General features: G+C 36.7%; 1 protein-coding gene across 1 annotated transcript; it reads right to left on the minus strand.

The window, feature by feature from the left end:
- Positions 1-2,635: 2,635 nt before the first annotated feature.
- Positions 2,636-7,154, minus strand: LOC107848324 (single-stranded DNA-binding protein WHY1, chloroplastic). The gene is made up of 7 exons (XM_016693060.2): positions 6,685-7,154; positions 5,092-5,189; positions 4,892-4,984; positions 4,422-4,516; positions 4,094-4,167; positions 3,905-3,993; positions 2,636-3,103 (listed from the first exon to the last, which is right to left on the minus strand). Exons 1-7 carry the CDS (start codon positions 6,923-6,925, stop codon positions 2,984-2,986), a joined length of 810 nt encoding a protein of 269 aa, XP_016548546.1. The 5' UTR covers positions 6,926-7,154; the 3' UTR covers positions 2,636-2,983.
- Positions 7,155-15,370: the final 8,216 nt, after the last annotated feature.

Genomic DNA, 15,370 nt, shown 5'->3' on the forward strand with positions numbered 1-15,370 from the left:
AAAAGAACAAACTATGCAATTCGATAAAATAATCTATAAAAGTTGACAAATTCAAAAAAAAATTGTACTATATAAAATTAGTCAAATATATTAAATTATTTTGAACAAATGTGACATAAAACATATAAAAAGAAATGTGCATAGTGTGTTTGTATATATATATATATTTCATTCCAACTATACAGAGTACAAAATATTTTAGGCTCAATATTTATACTAGAAAAAAATGAAAAATAAATAATTTTTAATTAAATAATAAATGCATACAAATAGATTAAATGGGCTAATTAATTTATGTTAATCAAGATCCAATTGGTAGGGTGAAAAAGGCCAAAGCCCGTTACACATTAAATAATGAAAAAATTTCAGAAATAGCAACTCTGTAGCCTTAATTATAACTTTTATAGCAACAGTTTCATAATTACAAAAAATAGTAAATTGTATTTGTATTTAAGTAAAATGTTGCTATATAAATACATATACAAATATATATGTATTATTCATAAATACATATGCACAACTGAAAAATACATATTTTTCTATTACTATGAAGTGGGTAAAATATTGCTACTTTTGCTATAAGTTGCAATTTTGAAGAAGTGTTGCTATTTATTGTAATTATAGTCTTAAGGATGCTAGTTTCTGTAATTTTTCCAACATAAATCCTGACAAATTGAACAGGAAATTTCGACATTTTACCTAATTACTTGAAAATCCTAATTATGAGGCTATAGAGATACATAATTGGCTCCCGATAGATTCAATAAAGATACATTTTTTTCTTTATAAAGATACATAATTAGCTCCCGATACATTTTTTTCGATTTTAGATCTGTCGAGATATATAATACATCCAAAACGAAGATACATTTTTTCCTTTGTAAAGATACATAATTAGCTCTCAAAATATTTTTTTCGATTTTGGATATATAGAGATAAATAATTAGCTTCCGATATATCCAACAAAGATACATAATTAGTTGAAATTTTTGTGAAACTTTGTAAGGGTGGAGTTTTATGTAAATATGATAAGTTAAAGTGTATTTTTATGTTACTTTTTCAAAAGGTCGAAGCCATCGACAGGCCCTCAAACTTGTTTCGAAAATTCACTTAGACCCCTTAACTAAGACCTGTACCTATCAGGCCCCTAAACCCCCCGAATTTTGATCCAATTGGACATTTTGTACACAATCAGCAAAATATATATAGAGTGTGTAACACACTCGACTTACGTGGCATAAATAACCAATTAGAAAAAAACATGTGGCAAAAAATAATTTCAATTTAATTATCTACTTAATAATAATTTCTTAATTAAAAAAAAAAAAAAGCCTCCCACCCCCCACCCAGTCGTCTTCTTCACAAACCCCACCCTCTTCCCTGCGTCTTCACACCCACCCACCCCAGTCGTCGTCGCCCTCCCCCCCAATCGTCTTCACACATAAAGCCCCCACCCCACCCTACTCATCCCGTCGTTCACACACAACCTCCGACCCATAGTTTCACTTCGAAAATGCAAACTTTCATTTTTTAATTTACACAGTTGGGATGATGCCCACAAACATCCAGCAATTCAAATTCAAATCCTATTGGTGGATTTTGAAGTGTGATATGAAGACCCATATTTGCGGTTGTTCGTGTTTGGAAAAGAGTGATTTAGGTGTTATGAGTTGCAAATAAGTTGGATACCATTGTTAAAAGCTGAAGACGTAGATCAATCATTAAGTATTTCAGTACTGATTAGAGAGTTATCTCGTGAAAAAGACATCACATAACTCCATTGACGAACATTTGAGCTTTGAGTTTGAATTTGCAGACTGTGAGGTTTCTAAATTATTTTGGTTGAGTGTTGTTTCAAAAGCATGGGTACACTTTAAGGAGCTTACAAATTAGATTTGGAGCTATTTGTTGGAGATTAGAAGTGGTTTTGGCATGCTTTTAGTGGTAGATGAACAAATTTAAATTTAAGGAAAAAAAATGAAGAAGAAGAATGGCAAAAACGATGAGGCAGGGAGTATCGGATTTGGAGGGTGGGGGGGTTGTGGGGAGGCTTTTTTTTTAAAATTTTGTTTAATTAAAAAATTTTTGTGGCCTTTAGTGATTTTTTTTTTAAAATTGGTTTATTAAAATTTTTTTGGAGCCCTCAGTGCCACTTGGCATTTTTCTATTCGTGATTTAGTAAAAAAAATACTCCTCACGCGCCTCCCGCAATTACATTGCACGCACAATGCCACGTAGGCGAAAAATCCCCAATTGAATCAACATTCGGAGGGTGGGTCTAAGTAAATTTTCGAAACAAGTGTGAGAGCCCGTCGATGGCTTTGACCTTTCCAAAATATTATTCACTTTGGATCTAAATCCACATGCTAAGAAAATGTTTAACCAAAGGCAATTTGTTTAACCAACATCTCTCCTCATCCGCTTTTCAAGGACTCAACATTCTTGTGGAGGTTTAGTCGACCATCACCCGAGATTGCATGTGGACTGATTCTGATATCATATGTAACAACCCAACTCACTAAGGATCATATCCTCTTACCTAGGTCCGCATCACTTCAACATGTATTACCAGTATTAAAATCCTTTTTATGCCAAACATCTCCTAGAATACAAAAAAGCAGTTCGGTGCATTAAGTTCATTCGCCAAGCTGACATTTCTCTTTTTTTTTGTCTTTATAATAGCACCATAATCCTGAAGATGACCAAATACATTCACAAAAACTAGACTGATTTCACATTCAACATCAGTTTAATGGGTTTCTACTGCAATATGGCTAGTCATAAACACATCTAAACACAACACAACTACATCAAATCAGCATTTAACATAAAGAGTTAATACTACTATCGCCGATTAGAACTCCTTTGTAAAATCGCTGGAGGGCACAAGTCAAAGAGGCTCGTACAAAATGTCGATCCGAGGGCCAAAAGAGCATCTTGCCCCCCAATCATTGCACAGGCAACGTACTCTAGCTCATCAGAACTATCGATTCCATTCAAGTTCGGCACCTGATCTTGGATTAGCATTGTTTGAGCGACTGGTATCTTCAGGCTTGAAGGAATTTGCAGCAGTGTGCCAACCTAAAAGGTATGGCACGACAAACTGCACCAAAATTGAGCAGAGAACATGTTAGAAGAGGTAACACTGCTAGAAAACAAGACCAGAATAAGCAACAACCAGAAAGAACCACTGTGAAATGACACCAACAACGATCACAAAGGGTTTGCTAGACATGATGCTTCACTTTAACAAGAGGAACTCTTGAAGGAGAGTGATGTTCATTGGAAAAGATTTATATGGCCTGATTTATACTTGACACCTTGTAGATAGCTTCATTCTAAGATGGTTTAACTTGTAGTATAACATGACGCACTTTTCAAAAACCAAGATTCAGCTTCCACCACATAATTTTATTTCAAAATGCAAGAAAGTAACAGGAGAAACCTCATCGCCTAAATTCCCAGGTTTTCACAAAAAAGCACAAGGTAGAAATGGATTCTAGTCACTAGGCAAGGTCCAGGGAGGGCCAAAAAATGAAGCAATTTCCTAAAATGGAAAGATTCTAATAGACTTTACTTAGGAAAGCGAAGTTTTAAGCTTTCACAAGTTGCCTCTGATCTCATATCCTCATCGTTTCTCATCCATGTCAATGGCAAGCTATGGGGCTATCAACATATTAATGGTCTCAACTTGACGTCTATTCCTGATTAGGGAATTTTGAGCAAATACCAAAGGGATTGGACATACACTGCATAAACAGCTAGTTAAATGTGCGCACGAACTTTGGCAAAATTCACTCTTTAGCACCAAGTTTCTTACTAACTCAACCGTATACAACACAGGTGAGAAAACAAACAAAGACTATATATCAAGAAAGAAAATGGGAGACCAGCTTCATCTTACATTGAATGCTGAGACAAGAACTGCAAACTCTGCCTTCGTAACAGGGATGTAAATGTTCTCATCCAAATTAATAAGTTTGTTCTGGACACCTGCATTCATTTAGGATGGAAGGGTAACAAATCATGTTCTATAGTTTAGAAATAAATGTACGATTTTCACTTTCATAGAATGAAGGAAGAAGGCAATTACTGAGATTAAAGAAGTGACCAGAGCCATCTGGAAGTGGCTCAACCTTCAGCACTTTCCTAACTCTACCTTCATCACTGTAAAGCCCACACAAAACGCCTTTTCAGAACTTAAACTGATGATAATACACGTAAATTCCCAACAAATAGGATCTTCAATCAAATATATTGCTCCCCAAGCAAATAATCTATAAAATAGTGCATGTTTATGCCTACAAATACATTAAGATCAACAAATAAATCCAGGCCAGCTGATAGATGGTAACTGGAGCTAATTGCCGAAAAGTGGTTACTAGGTTTTATGACCATTCAAAAAGACGTTGGTTTGTTACCTTCTTCCTTTGTTTGGATCATGGAAAAACTCACATGAATCTTTTGCCCCAAGGCTGATGATAGATCCAATTTCAGTCACTGACAGTGAGAAGACCTGAAAACACACAAATACTGAGAAAGGCACTTCAAAATCAACACAAGGAAAGCAGAAATCATGGCCTGATTGCATGGCGCACACACCGTGTTAGCTAAAAGTGTCACCTACTTCCCTGCCACAAATCACTACTACATATCTACTATCTAATTATTTTTAACAAAGATTATTCTCGCCGCAATCCATGGATAAGATAAGCATGGTAAGTTGCTCGGACTTTTCAAAAATGTCTACGGGTGTGTGTCGGATCCTCCAAAAATAGAATATTTTTGAAGGATCTGACGCGTGTGCTGCAACATTTTTGGAGAGTCCAAGCAACTTAGGAAGCATGTACCCGGCAGTCGGTGCAAAGAGAGGAATTAAGGAAATGTTTACCTGCTTTCTACTCCAATCATATTGACGAACACCAGCCGCGGGTGCAAATTGAAGCATTACCATACCCTCTCTTGACAGCTTGAAGGCCCCAGACTGCTCCATAATTTAGAGCCACCAAAGTAGCATTAAATTACAATTTCCTCAATGACTAATACAGATTAAAAAGAAGAGAAACAACCAACACACATGAGGATACATACATCTAAAGGTGAGAACTCTGGCGACCGAGGCTCGACAGTAAGAGCTGCCTTCCCTTTGTATATTGAGTATCCAACAAAAACCTTAGGCGTGGATGCCCCTAAAAAACAAGGACATCTTTAGTTCTTCCATAACATGAAATGGCTCAAAATAATATAAATTGACCAGATAAAGTAATTATTTGAATCAAATATACCAAGACTGCCGTTATTTGTGTTCTAAGAGCAAGATACTAGAAACTAGAAAGATGAAAACACAAGGTAGTTGGGAGAAAAACTTTAATTTTTCTTTTCAGACAGAACACTAAAAAGTGGGGAAATTTGCAATATATTTGTTGATGACTAGAACTGGAAGAAACTAAAAAGTACTCATTTCCTTTTTCCATTTCAAACACTTAATAAAAAACAAATCTACATGACTTCACAGGTAACACATATCAATACATTCGCAGTGCGCTCCACCGGAGTCATCATTCTCCATTTGGATTATGTATACAATAACAACAACAATGCAATCCCACAAGTGAAGTTTGGAGAGTATAGTGTGTATGCAGACCTTACCACTACCTTGATAAGATAGACAGGTTGTTTCTGATAGACCTTTGGTACAAAACAGATCAGAATGCCGTCAGTAGCAACAAGCAGAACCAAAAAAAAAAAAATAGAATAATCAAGGTCATTTGGATTATGTATACAACAACAACAACAAACCCAATGTAATCCCACAAGTGGGGTGTGGGGAAGGTGGTGTGTACGGCAGGACTTTATCCCTAGCTGATCGGGTAAAGAAGCTATTTCCGATAGACCCTCAGCACAAAACAGATGAAAAAGACGCCAGTAGCAACAAGCAGGAACAACAACAAAAAATATACAATAATGGAGGCCATTTGGATTATGTAAACAGATAACCAAAGTAAGTGTGCACATGAATAAACTGCACCCATAACAAACCTCTGCAGACCATGCAAACATTCACTATTTTGAGTTGAACATATGAAGCAATTAAGGAAAATGTAGCAACAGTAAGGGTGTGTTTGGTAGGGAGAAAAACATTCTGCAATTTTACCATGTTTGGTTGGTCAAAATGTTTTAAAAAACACTCTCTAGAAAAATAAATTCCTTATTAAATAAGTTCAATAAGGAAAATGACTTTCCTAATGAAAGTACGGAAAACAAGTTTTGTAAGTGGCATTCCAAGTTCATTATCTCCTTCCCACCCCCACCCCCACCCTAACCCTTGACCATCCTACACCCTGCCACCTCCGAAGCCCCACTCCTCACTCCATTCCACCCCTGTAGCATTTTGCTAGATTACATATAAATGCTCCCTATCCAAAATATATATATATATATATATATATGCTCTTGGATACTATTTCTTTTGCATAGAAACACAAGATAGTAAGTAAGAGACCCAATTGTTTTCCAAGAAAACATTCTACTTCATACCAAACACACCCTAATCCACGGTAAGCCCGATTTAAACCTCAATCACCCAAAATCCAATCCACAGTAAAATCTAAAATTTTAACTTTTAACTAATTCATAATACTAAGAATAAACAAAACCAATTTTCAAGAACTTATCAGAGCTTACCCTGTAACTGTTGTTGTTGCTGTTGGGGTTCAAAATAACTAGAATGGCGACATGTTAAGGCAAGACTTCTTGAAAAAACTGTTTTTTGGGTGAAAGTAGAAAACTTTACTGCATTGGAATTTAAGGGAGCAAAAATGGCACTACTATTAATGGAGGAGGAAAAGGAGAGATAAGGTGGGGGTTTAGTAGGGTTTTGGAGGTTAAGGGTAATAGAGGAAGGAGAAAGAGACAGGTTGGACATGGTTGGTTTCGAATGATTTGAGGTTTCTGGTGAGCAAGAATGGAAAATCGGAATTTGGAAAGGATTGTTTGTTGGAGAAAGTTGTCACACTTAGTGCTAGAGAAAGGCAAGAGTTTTCCACTTTCTAGTACCATCACCTACTATTGTTTTAAGCAAACACATTTCGAAGGCCAAGTGTATTACATGTGATTTGAGATTATCATTTTAAATCAGAGTTATGTAATTTAGGATCCTAATTTTAGATTTTTGTAAAGCATGGCTAAATATATTTTGGATTGAATTTATTTTTATTGTTATCAAATTTACTCAGCTACTTTTAAAAAAATAATTAAATATACTATTCATTATATTTTACACTTAAATTTATTCTCGATCTCATACTTTACAGTTAAATTTATTATTATTGTTAATAAACTTTTCACCTATACTCTTTCTTTAACAGAGAGTCCAAATCAATAAATGATCTATTTTTTTTTAAATATAAAACACCCTAATTTAACTTGTCCGATTTGAATCACAAATAAATATATTTCTCCCTCAATTATGTTGGTCGAATTCTCCCAACGAACAAATATACTTATCTTTCGGTGTACTGCTGGTGGGTTGTTTATTAATAAACAAAAAATAAAATAAAATGGGATAATGCAAAAGCATGAAATTAGAGAAAATATCTATTATAAACCCTGCTCGTGTTTCAATTATGTTCAAATTTTAAATTTTGGTATCCAATTCTATGTGAGTTTAGATTTTACAATCAGTTGATAAGTTTTTTGAACAAATGACATGATGAAAAATTTATATAGATTCAAATTGTATATAAAGACATAATAATAAAGAGATGTCACATTGGCACACAAGAAGACCTCTTCACTCAATCATCCAGATAAATATTCAGTGAGCCTAATCTGTTGAATTTGATCATTAAGTATTATTTTTTATGAGCTCTGCAATGATGCAGATCCATAAATTGAGGGTAGAGTAAATTTGCTTGTGTTTGTACTGAAGCAGATTCGTTTTTTATGAACTATGCATTGATAAATATCTAGTGTCTTAATTTCGTTGAAAAAATTTGAACAACAAAACTGAACAGGGTATATGTATTTGTGTCTTCTTTGTGGCTCAAATCGGATTGCACGGATTAAACTAGGATGTGTTTTATTTTAAAAAATATGGGACATTTAATGTTGATTTTGGTTTTTCTATTAAAAGAATGATACATGTGAAAAGTTTCTTAACAACGACGGCGAATTTGACACCAAAGTGTGACGAAATATATATTTAGCCAATTTTTAAAAGTAGAACGACAAATTTGACCCTTTTTCCTTTTTTTTAAATGAGGACAAATTTGACCTCAAAACATGACGAAAGATATATTTAGCTAATTTTTAAAGGTAGAATGATAAATTTGACCCTTTTTTTATTTTTTTAAAGTACCAATATTCTCTCCACTTCTATTTGGTTGATTACTTTCTTTTTTCAGTTTGGTTAATTAATTATGTTTTTTTTAGTTTGGTTTAAAAAGAAATTCTTTTTTATTTTAGCAATATTTGGGTTTTAACTTTTCATATGTCATGTTTAAGATGACTGTGGGCAATGCAATTTTATTAAATTTAAATTCGTACAAAATTCGAATTATATTAAATTCAAAATATATTAGTCCCAAATAAATATTGTGGATTAATATAATTGGATTAATTATTTAAGTCCAAACATATATGAGTTTAATTAAAGTCTAATTTTTATTGGGCTAGCCCATTGATTTGGGCTACAAATGATGAGCCCACTTTAATAAGCCCAAGATATTGTCATATTCTAGAGGCCCAAATAAGCGCCACGTGTCAAATAACATGGCATGCCAAGTCAAGTGAAGGAGTCAATAGGACCATGCCACATGTCAAAATGACGCAGCAGACCCATGAAATAAAAGCCCATAAAAAGGCGCCACATCACTTAAATCTGATTGGTCAAAGAAAGTCCATATTCATCATGACTCTTACTTTCCTACAACTATAAATAGGGGTCTCATAATTCAGAAAAGGGAATCCCAGAACTCTAACAAGAAACAAGAGAAAGCTCATGGATCAAACACCACAATTATCTACAAAGCTTAGGCATCCAAAGCAAGTTCATCAAGATTCAAGATCAAGATTACAATATTCTAGAACAAGCTCAAAAGCCCTTGAATTCAAGCACAAGTCAAGACCAAGACCCTCAAAGCATTCAAATCAAGTTCAAGATCAAGCTTTAAGCCCTTGAATTTATATTTGAAAAGGCGAATCAAAGGATTCATCGAGATTATAACACTCGCATTGAAATCAATAAATTGATTGTTGCCGTATATTTTCTTGTCTCGATTATTTATTTTCCCGACTCAAAAATTTTATTGTCCAAAAAATTCTGGCACGCCTAATGGGACAATCTCTACCTCTCATCTCAACTTTTTCAACTGCAAAGTTCAACAACACTGAAATGACTTTCAAGAAGGCCAACTCTCAATCAACTGCTTCCAAGGCTGCTGACTCAAAGTTCTCTGCTGAAGTAGAGAGCATCCTTGGTGTTACTTTCGGAAGCTTAGGAGCTGTCACAAGGAGCAAGGCAGGCTTGCTATGACAATAAACACATCCATGTCATCCGAACCGACTCCAATTTTTGGATCTTCAACCCCAAAAGGAAAAAAGTCCAATGCAAGTGTTCGGAAGGAGGAAGCAGTGTGGCAGAATCACTTAAGAAGATTCTATCTCTACTTGAGCATTCCGGTTCCAAATACTCTGGCGCAAAGAGCGATGGTCGTTCAAGCAACTCATCATCTCCGACTACACCGCATAAGTTGAGCACTTCAAAGATCAACTTGTGCGATAATCCGTGCTATTCTCCAACATCTCCAGTGATTATGCAAATAATAGTGACTGATGTCTCGTCTATGGAGGAGCAGCTTGCGAATATGGCAAAGGCAATAGAGGGCCTAACAACAAATGTTCAGAATCAAGATGCTCGAATTGATAAGATAGTGGATAGGGTGGAAGGTCTCATAGATGGAGAGTCTAGCCATGTACTTGGAAAATCTCTAGAGGTTCATGAGATAGAAAATCCTGCAAAACAAACACCATTGATTAAAGAGGTGTAAGTTTCTTCAGAGGGAATGATCCCAATTGGAAAATTGAGGGGATTCATTAGGGACCCTCAAAGACAAGTATGATGTTGTCACCAAATCTTTCCTTACGTATGCCAAGCCCTACACTGCAAGGATATATAGCCTCAAAATGTCTGTCGGCTATCAACCCCCTAAATTTCAACAATTTGAGGAAAAAGAAAACCCAAGACAGCATGTCGCACACTTTGTTGAGATATGTAACAATGCTGGAACTTATGATGACTATCTTGTCAAACAGTTTGTTCGTTCTATAAAGGGAAACACCTTTGATTGGTATACGGACCTTGAGCCTAATTCCATCGATAGTTGGGAGCAATTGGAGCACGAGTTCTTAAATTGCTTTTATAGCACAAGGCATATAGTGAGCATGGTAGAGCTCACAAATACTCGCAAAAGAGGGATGAACCAGTTATTGGCTTCATCAATCGATGGAGAAATGCTAGCCTAAACTGCAAAGATAGGCTTAACGAAGCTTCTGCAATAGAGATGTGCATCCAAGGAATGCACTGGGAGATTCTCTACATCTTGCAAGGCATTAAGCCTAAATCCTTTAAAGAGCTAGATACCTGTACTCACGATAAGGAGTTGAGCATGTCTTCTACTAGAAAGGGATCAACGCTTATCCATGACCCTCGAAGGAGAAAGGATAAGAAGAAACCCAAAAGATGGGGCAAGTTTGTCCCCAAAAATGACAGCAAGGAGTCCATGAATGTTGATGTGTCTCCTGTGAAGGTCACTACAAAGGTGAGCAAAAAGTAAAGCGTGAAGACGACTTCTGGAGCATGTCCAAATCAGAAAACTTTGAAGGAGATGCAAGAAAAGGAATATTCCTTTCTCAATTCTGATATTGCTGGGATTTTTTATGAACTCCGTAAGCATAAGATCATTGAAATCCCAGAGATAAAGCGTCCCAACGAAGCTGGGAGGACCAATGACCCTAATAATTGCAAATATCATAGGCTTATAAGCCACCCTATGGAAAAGTGCTTTGTCCTTAAACATAAAATCATGCAACTGGAAAAACAGAATAAGATCTTCTTCGATAATGAGACAACCAGTTCTCATCAAATCTCTATCACATTTGGCTCGTTCGATCCAGTCCAAATATGTGTCGAAGAGCATAATGAGAAATATTAGAGCCTGATAGGTCTTTAGTTGACGAAGACGATGATGAAGGTTGGACTCTGGTGACCAGATGCAAGAGGATAAGTCTACGAAATGAGTCATCTGAGCAGCCAACCAGAAGAAGAATGGTGAAGAAACCAAGGAAACAAAAACTGGTTGAACTTTCAAAAAAGACGACCATTACAGAGCTTCACCTTCAAAAACCACGGTGTCCAGTAACGTTGGAGGAATTCTTGCCAAGTTGGTTTCGTGTGAAGACTGCTCGAGTCAACCTTGAGGCGTCTTGTTTTAATACTGCCAAAGAAGGGGCAAAGGGTTAAAATATAACCATAGAAGTTCCTTCATCCTCTAAATCGCTTATTAAACCTCTTGGCCAAGAGACACATATATATGATACAAAAATCACATTCACAAATAACGATCTTCTGCTTAGTGGGGCCCTACATAACCGTCCCTTACATATGGTGGGTCAAATTTTAGGAAAAAAGATAAATAGAATCTTGATAAATGAGGGATCTGGAGTAAAAATCCTGCCTATCCACACGATGAAAGAACTTGGCATCACTAATAGCGAACTGGACAAAAGCCGTATAATGATTCAAGGCTTCAAACAACGGGGCCAGAGGGCCATTTGTTGTTTTAAGTTGGGGATTCGTATGGATGATTTTCAATCAAACCCATTGATGCATGTGATCGATGCCAAAACTTCATACAATATATTTCTTGGTAGGCCTTGAGTACACGGGAACAAAATTGTCTCGTTCTCTTACTATTAATGCTTGAAGCACCTCGAAAACGGAGCAGAAAGAAAGATAGTTGCCGATGACAAGCCTTTCACTGAAGCTGAGTCACATTTTGCCGATGCAAAATTCTACTTAAAGAATCATGTTATAGATGAAAAGAGGGTTGAAGATGTTACCAAGACCAAGTGTGACGATCTAGCATCTCAGAAGTTCGCTATGACTGTCGAAAAAATCGCCACCAATAAGCCTCTCTCCACTTCAAATAAAGAAAGTGTCGCTCCTACGAAAAAAAGGCAACTCATGTTCTTCGCTACGTACCGAAGGTAAAGAAAGAGAAAGATCATCCATCGGATTCCCAAGATAATATGATAAAGGGGCTAACCTTACCTATCAGGAAGACTGATGCAATAAATTCTTCCTCAAGACTTCTTGAAGAGTCTGTGGCTCAAAATCTGCCACAAGATATGGCGCTTCCTATGAAGCGTACAAATAAGGCTTTGACCCAAATGCATACAAGCTATTTGTAAAGGCTGGATATAATCCTAATGAGCCATCAAGGTTGGGCAAACGTCCGTCGGAGGGTATAACCAAACAGGCACGTGAAGGCCTAGTATACACACAGCCACCTCCAATTCGCATCTCCATAAGAAGGGCAGTCAGTAATTACATCACCGTGGAAGAAAAATCCACTGCTGCTAATAAAAGACCCTCTTTATTCAACCAACTTGGAGGATCAACTGCAAGAACTTTTGTGTTTGAAAGTTTGGGACCTCTGAATAAGAAGAAAAACAACAAGCGTAAGAGGAGTCATCAAAGCACGATGATTCACTTTTTACTTAAAATACAGAAGGATTTCCAAAGTTTGATTCCTTTTAGAATGAGACGACAAACGGAACTGGTAGTTTTATGCAATGAGGTGCTAAAAGTAAAGGCTCATACTGTGGTTTATACCAAGCAACACGAGGAATATGAAGAGAGTATCGGCTTTTCATATCATGTTACGACCCAGAATAAGAAAGATGCTCGTCCCAAATCAAGGTTGATTAAGAGATGGAATGTACTTTTTGGTGTTATCATACATCCATCAACGACGATGATCATCTAGAGGAGGAAGATGTTGGAGATGCTCTATCACAACTTAAAGAAGGAGTAAAGGCCACAATAGATCCCTTAAAAGAAGTTAATCTTGGAACCGATGAAGATCCAAGACCAACTTACTTGAGTGCTTTTTTAGACATGGAGGAAGAAGTCACGTATATGGGCATACTAAAAGAATATATGGATGTCTTCGCTTGGAGTTATTAGGAAATGCTTGGCTTAGATCCAAAAGTAGTGGTCCATTAGTTGGCGATCAAGGATGGTGCTCGTCCTATTAAGCAAGCCCAAAGACGCTTTAAGCCGGAGTTGGTTCCTTTGATTGAAAATGAAGTTAACAAACTCAGTGAAACTGGCTTTATTCGTAAAGTCAAATATCCCACATAGATTTCAAGTATTATTCCAGTACGGAAGAAGAATTATCAAACTCAAGTTTGTGTCGACTTTCGGGATCTCAACAATGCCTTCCCAAATGATGACTTTCCAATCCCCATACCAGAGTTGATGATTGATGCCACCACTGATTGTGAGGCAATGTCCTGCATAGATGGCTCATCCGGTTACAATCAAATCCACATGGCGCCAGAGGATGAAGAACTCACTACATTTCGTACGCCCAAAGGTATTTATTTCTACAAGGTGATACCTTTTGGTTTGAAAAACACTGACACCAGTTATCAAAGGGCTATGCAAAACATCTTTGACAGCCTGCTCCATAAAAATATTAAATGATACGTGGATGATCTAGTGGTGAAATAAAAAAAGGAGATGACCACCTAAAAGATCTAAGAATGGTGTTCAAATACTTCGAAGCTATCAACTTACGATGAATCCATTGAAGTGTGCCTTTAGAGTCACTTCCAAAAAGTTTCTTAGCTTCATTGTACGACACCGAGGAATTGAAATTGACCAAGCCAAGGTCGATGCAATTTTGAAGATGCCCGAGCCTCAAAACATTCATGAGTTAAAAAGCCTTCAAGGAAGGATAGCATATTTAAGGAGGTTCATCTCAAACCTAGCTGAAAAATATCAACCATTTAGTCACCTAATGAAGAAGGACACTCCCTTCGAATGGGACCAAGCTTGTAGTAATGCCTTTGAGAGCATCAAAGCATACTTAATAAAGCCACCAGTTCTTACGGCACCCATACCTGGGAAACCACTGATACTCTATATCGCGACACAGGAGAGGTCAGTTAGAGCACTACTGGATCAAGAAAATAGTGAAGACAAAAAAAACTCTCTTTACTAGTTGAACAGGATGATGACGTCAAATGAGCTAAAGTATTCTCCAATTGAAAAGTTATGTTTGGCATTGGCCTTTTCAATTCAAAATATGAAACACTACTTTCAAGCTAATGTTGTCTATCTTATGTCTAGGGCAAATCCCATCAAGTTTGTAATATCAAAACTAGACCTTAGTGATAGACTTGTAAGATGGTACCTTTAATTTCAATAGTTTGATATTGTGTACGTTCCTCAAAAAGCTGTAAAGGGACAAGCATTGGCTGACTTCTTAGCAGACCACCCGATACTTGATAATTGGGAACTGAGTGATGAACTTCCTGATAAAGATGCAATGGTTATTGAAGCTAGACCCTCATGAAAGATGTACTTTAATAGTGTCGCACATCGAGATGGAGCTGGTGCCGGGGTGGTGTTCGTCACTCCAAAAGAAGAGGTCATCCCATACTCATTTACCCTAATAAACCGTTGCTCTAATAATGTTGCGGAATATCAAGCGTTAATACTTGGACTTGAGATAGAATTTGACATAAAACAACTATAACTACAAGTTTTTGGTGACTCCCAATTAGTAATCAAGCAAATTTTGGGAAGTTATGAAGTCAAAAAGCTCGAGCTACAACCATATCATGATTATGCATAAAAGTTGATGGGGTGTCTTGGAGAGGTAACCCTCCAATATGTGACAAGGAGATAAAATAAGCAAGCTTATGCTTTAGCTGCTTTGGCCTCAACCCCAACTCTTCCAAATCAGACGGGAGTTACTATCCGCCAAGAATGGGTAATACCACCGTCAGACGAGGATGTAGAAAATAAGGTTGAATACCTCATTTCTGTGTCTGAAGCTGTAAAAGAAGATTGGAGACTATCAATCATTGATTACTTATGTTATGGGATACTTCCAGAAGATCCAAGGAGAAAAACTGGTATTCGTTGTCGTGCACCTCGCTTACTTTACACAAAGACACACTGTACAGAAGATCATTTGAAGGAGTACTCTTATGGTGTTTGGGAGAGGAAGAAGTAATTCAAGCTTTACAAGAAGTGCACTTGCGAGTTTGTGGATCACATCAGTCTGGACCGAAG

The sequence above is a fragment of the Capsicum annuum genome, chromosome 11 (assembly GCF_002878395.1).
Source record: "Capsicum annuum cultivar UCD-10X-F1 chromosome 11, UCD10Xv1.1, whole genome shotgun sequence".
Classification (NCBI taxonomy): domain Eukaryota; kingdom Viridiplantae; phylum Streptophyta; class Magnoliopsida; order Solanales; family Solanaceae; genus Capsicum; species Capsicum annuum.

Bases quoted from the DNA above. Each gene is read 5' to 3' on its own strand.
- LOC107848324 (XM_016693060.2), bottom strand. From the start codon at position 6,925: ATGTCCAACCTGTCTCTTTCTCCTTCCTCTATTACCCTTAACCTCCAA. The intron at 4,168-4,421 runs GTAACAAACCAA...TGGGCTTTACAG, and splicing joins GATCCAAACAAAGGAAGAAG to TGATGAAGGTAGAGTTAGGA. The intron at 3,994-4,093 runs GTAATTGCCTTC...AAATGAATGCAG, and splicing joins TGGTCACTTCTTTAATCTCA to GTGTCCAGAACAAACTTATT.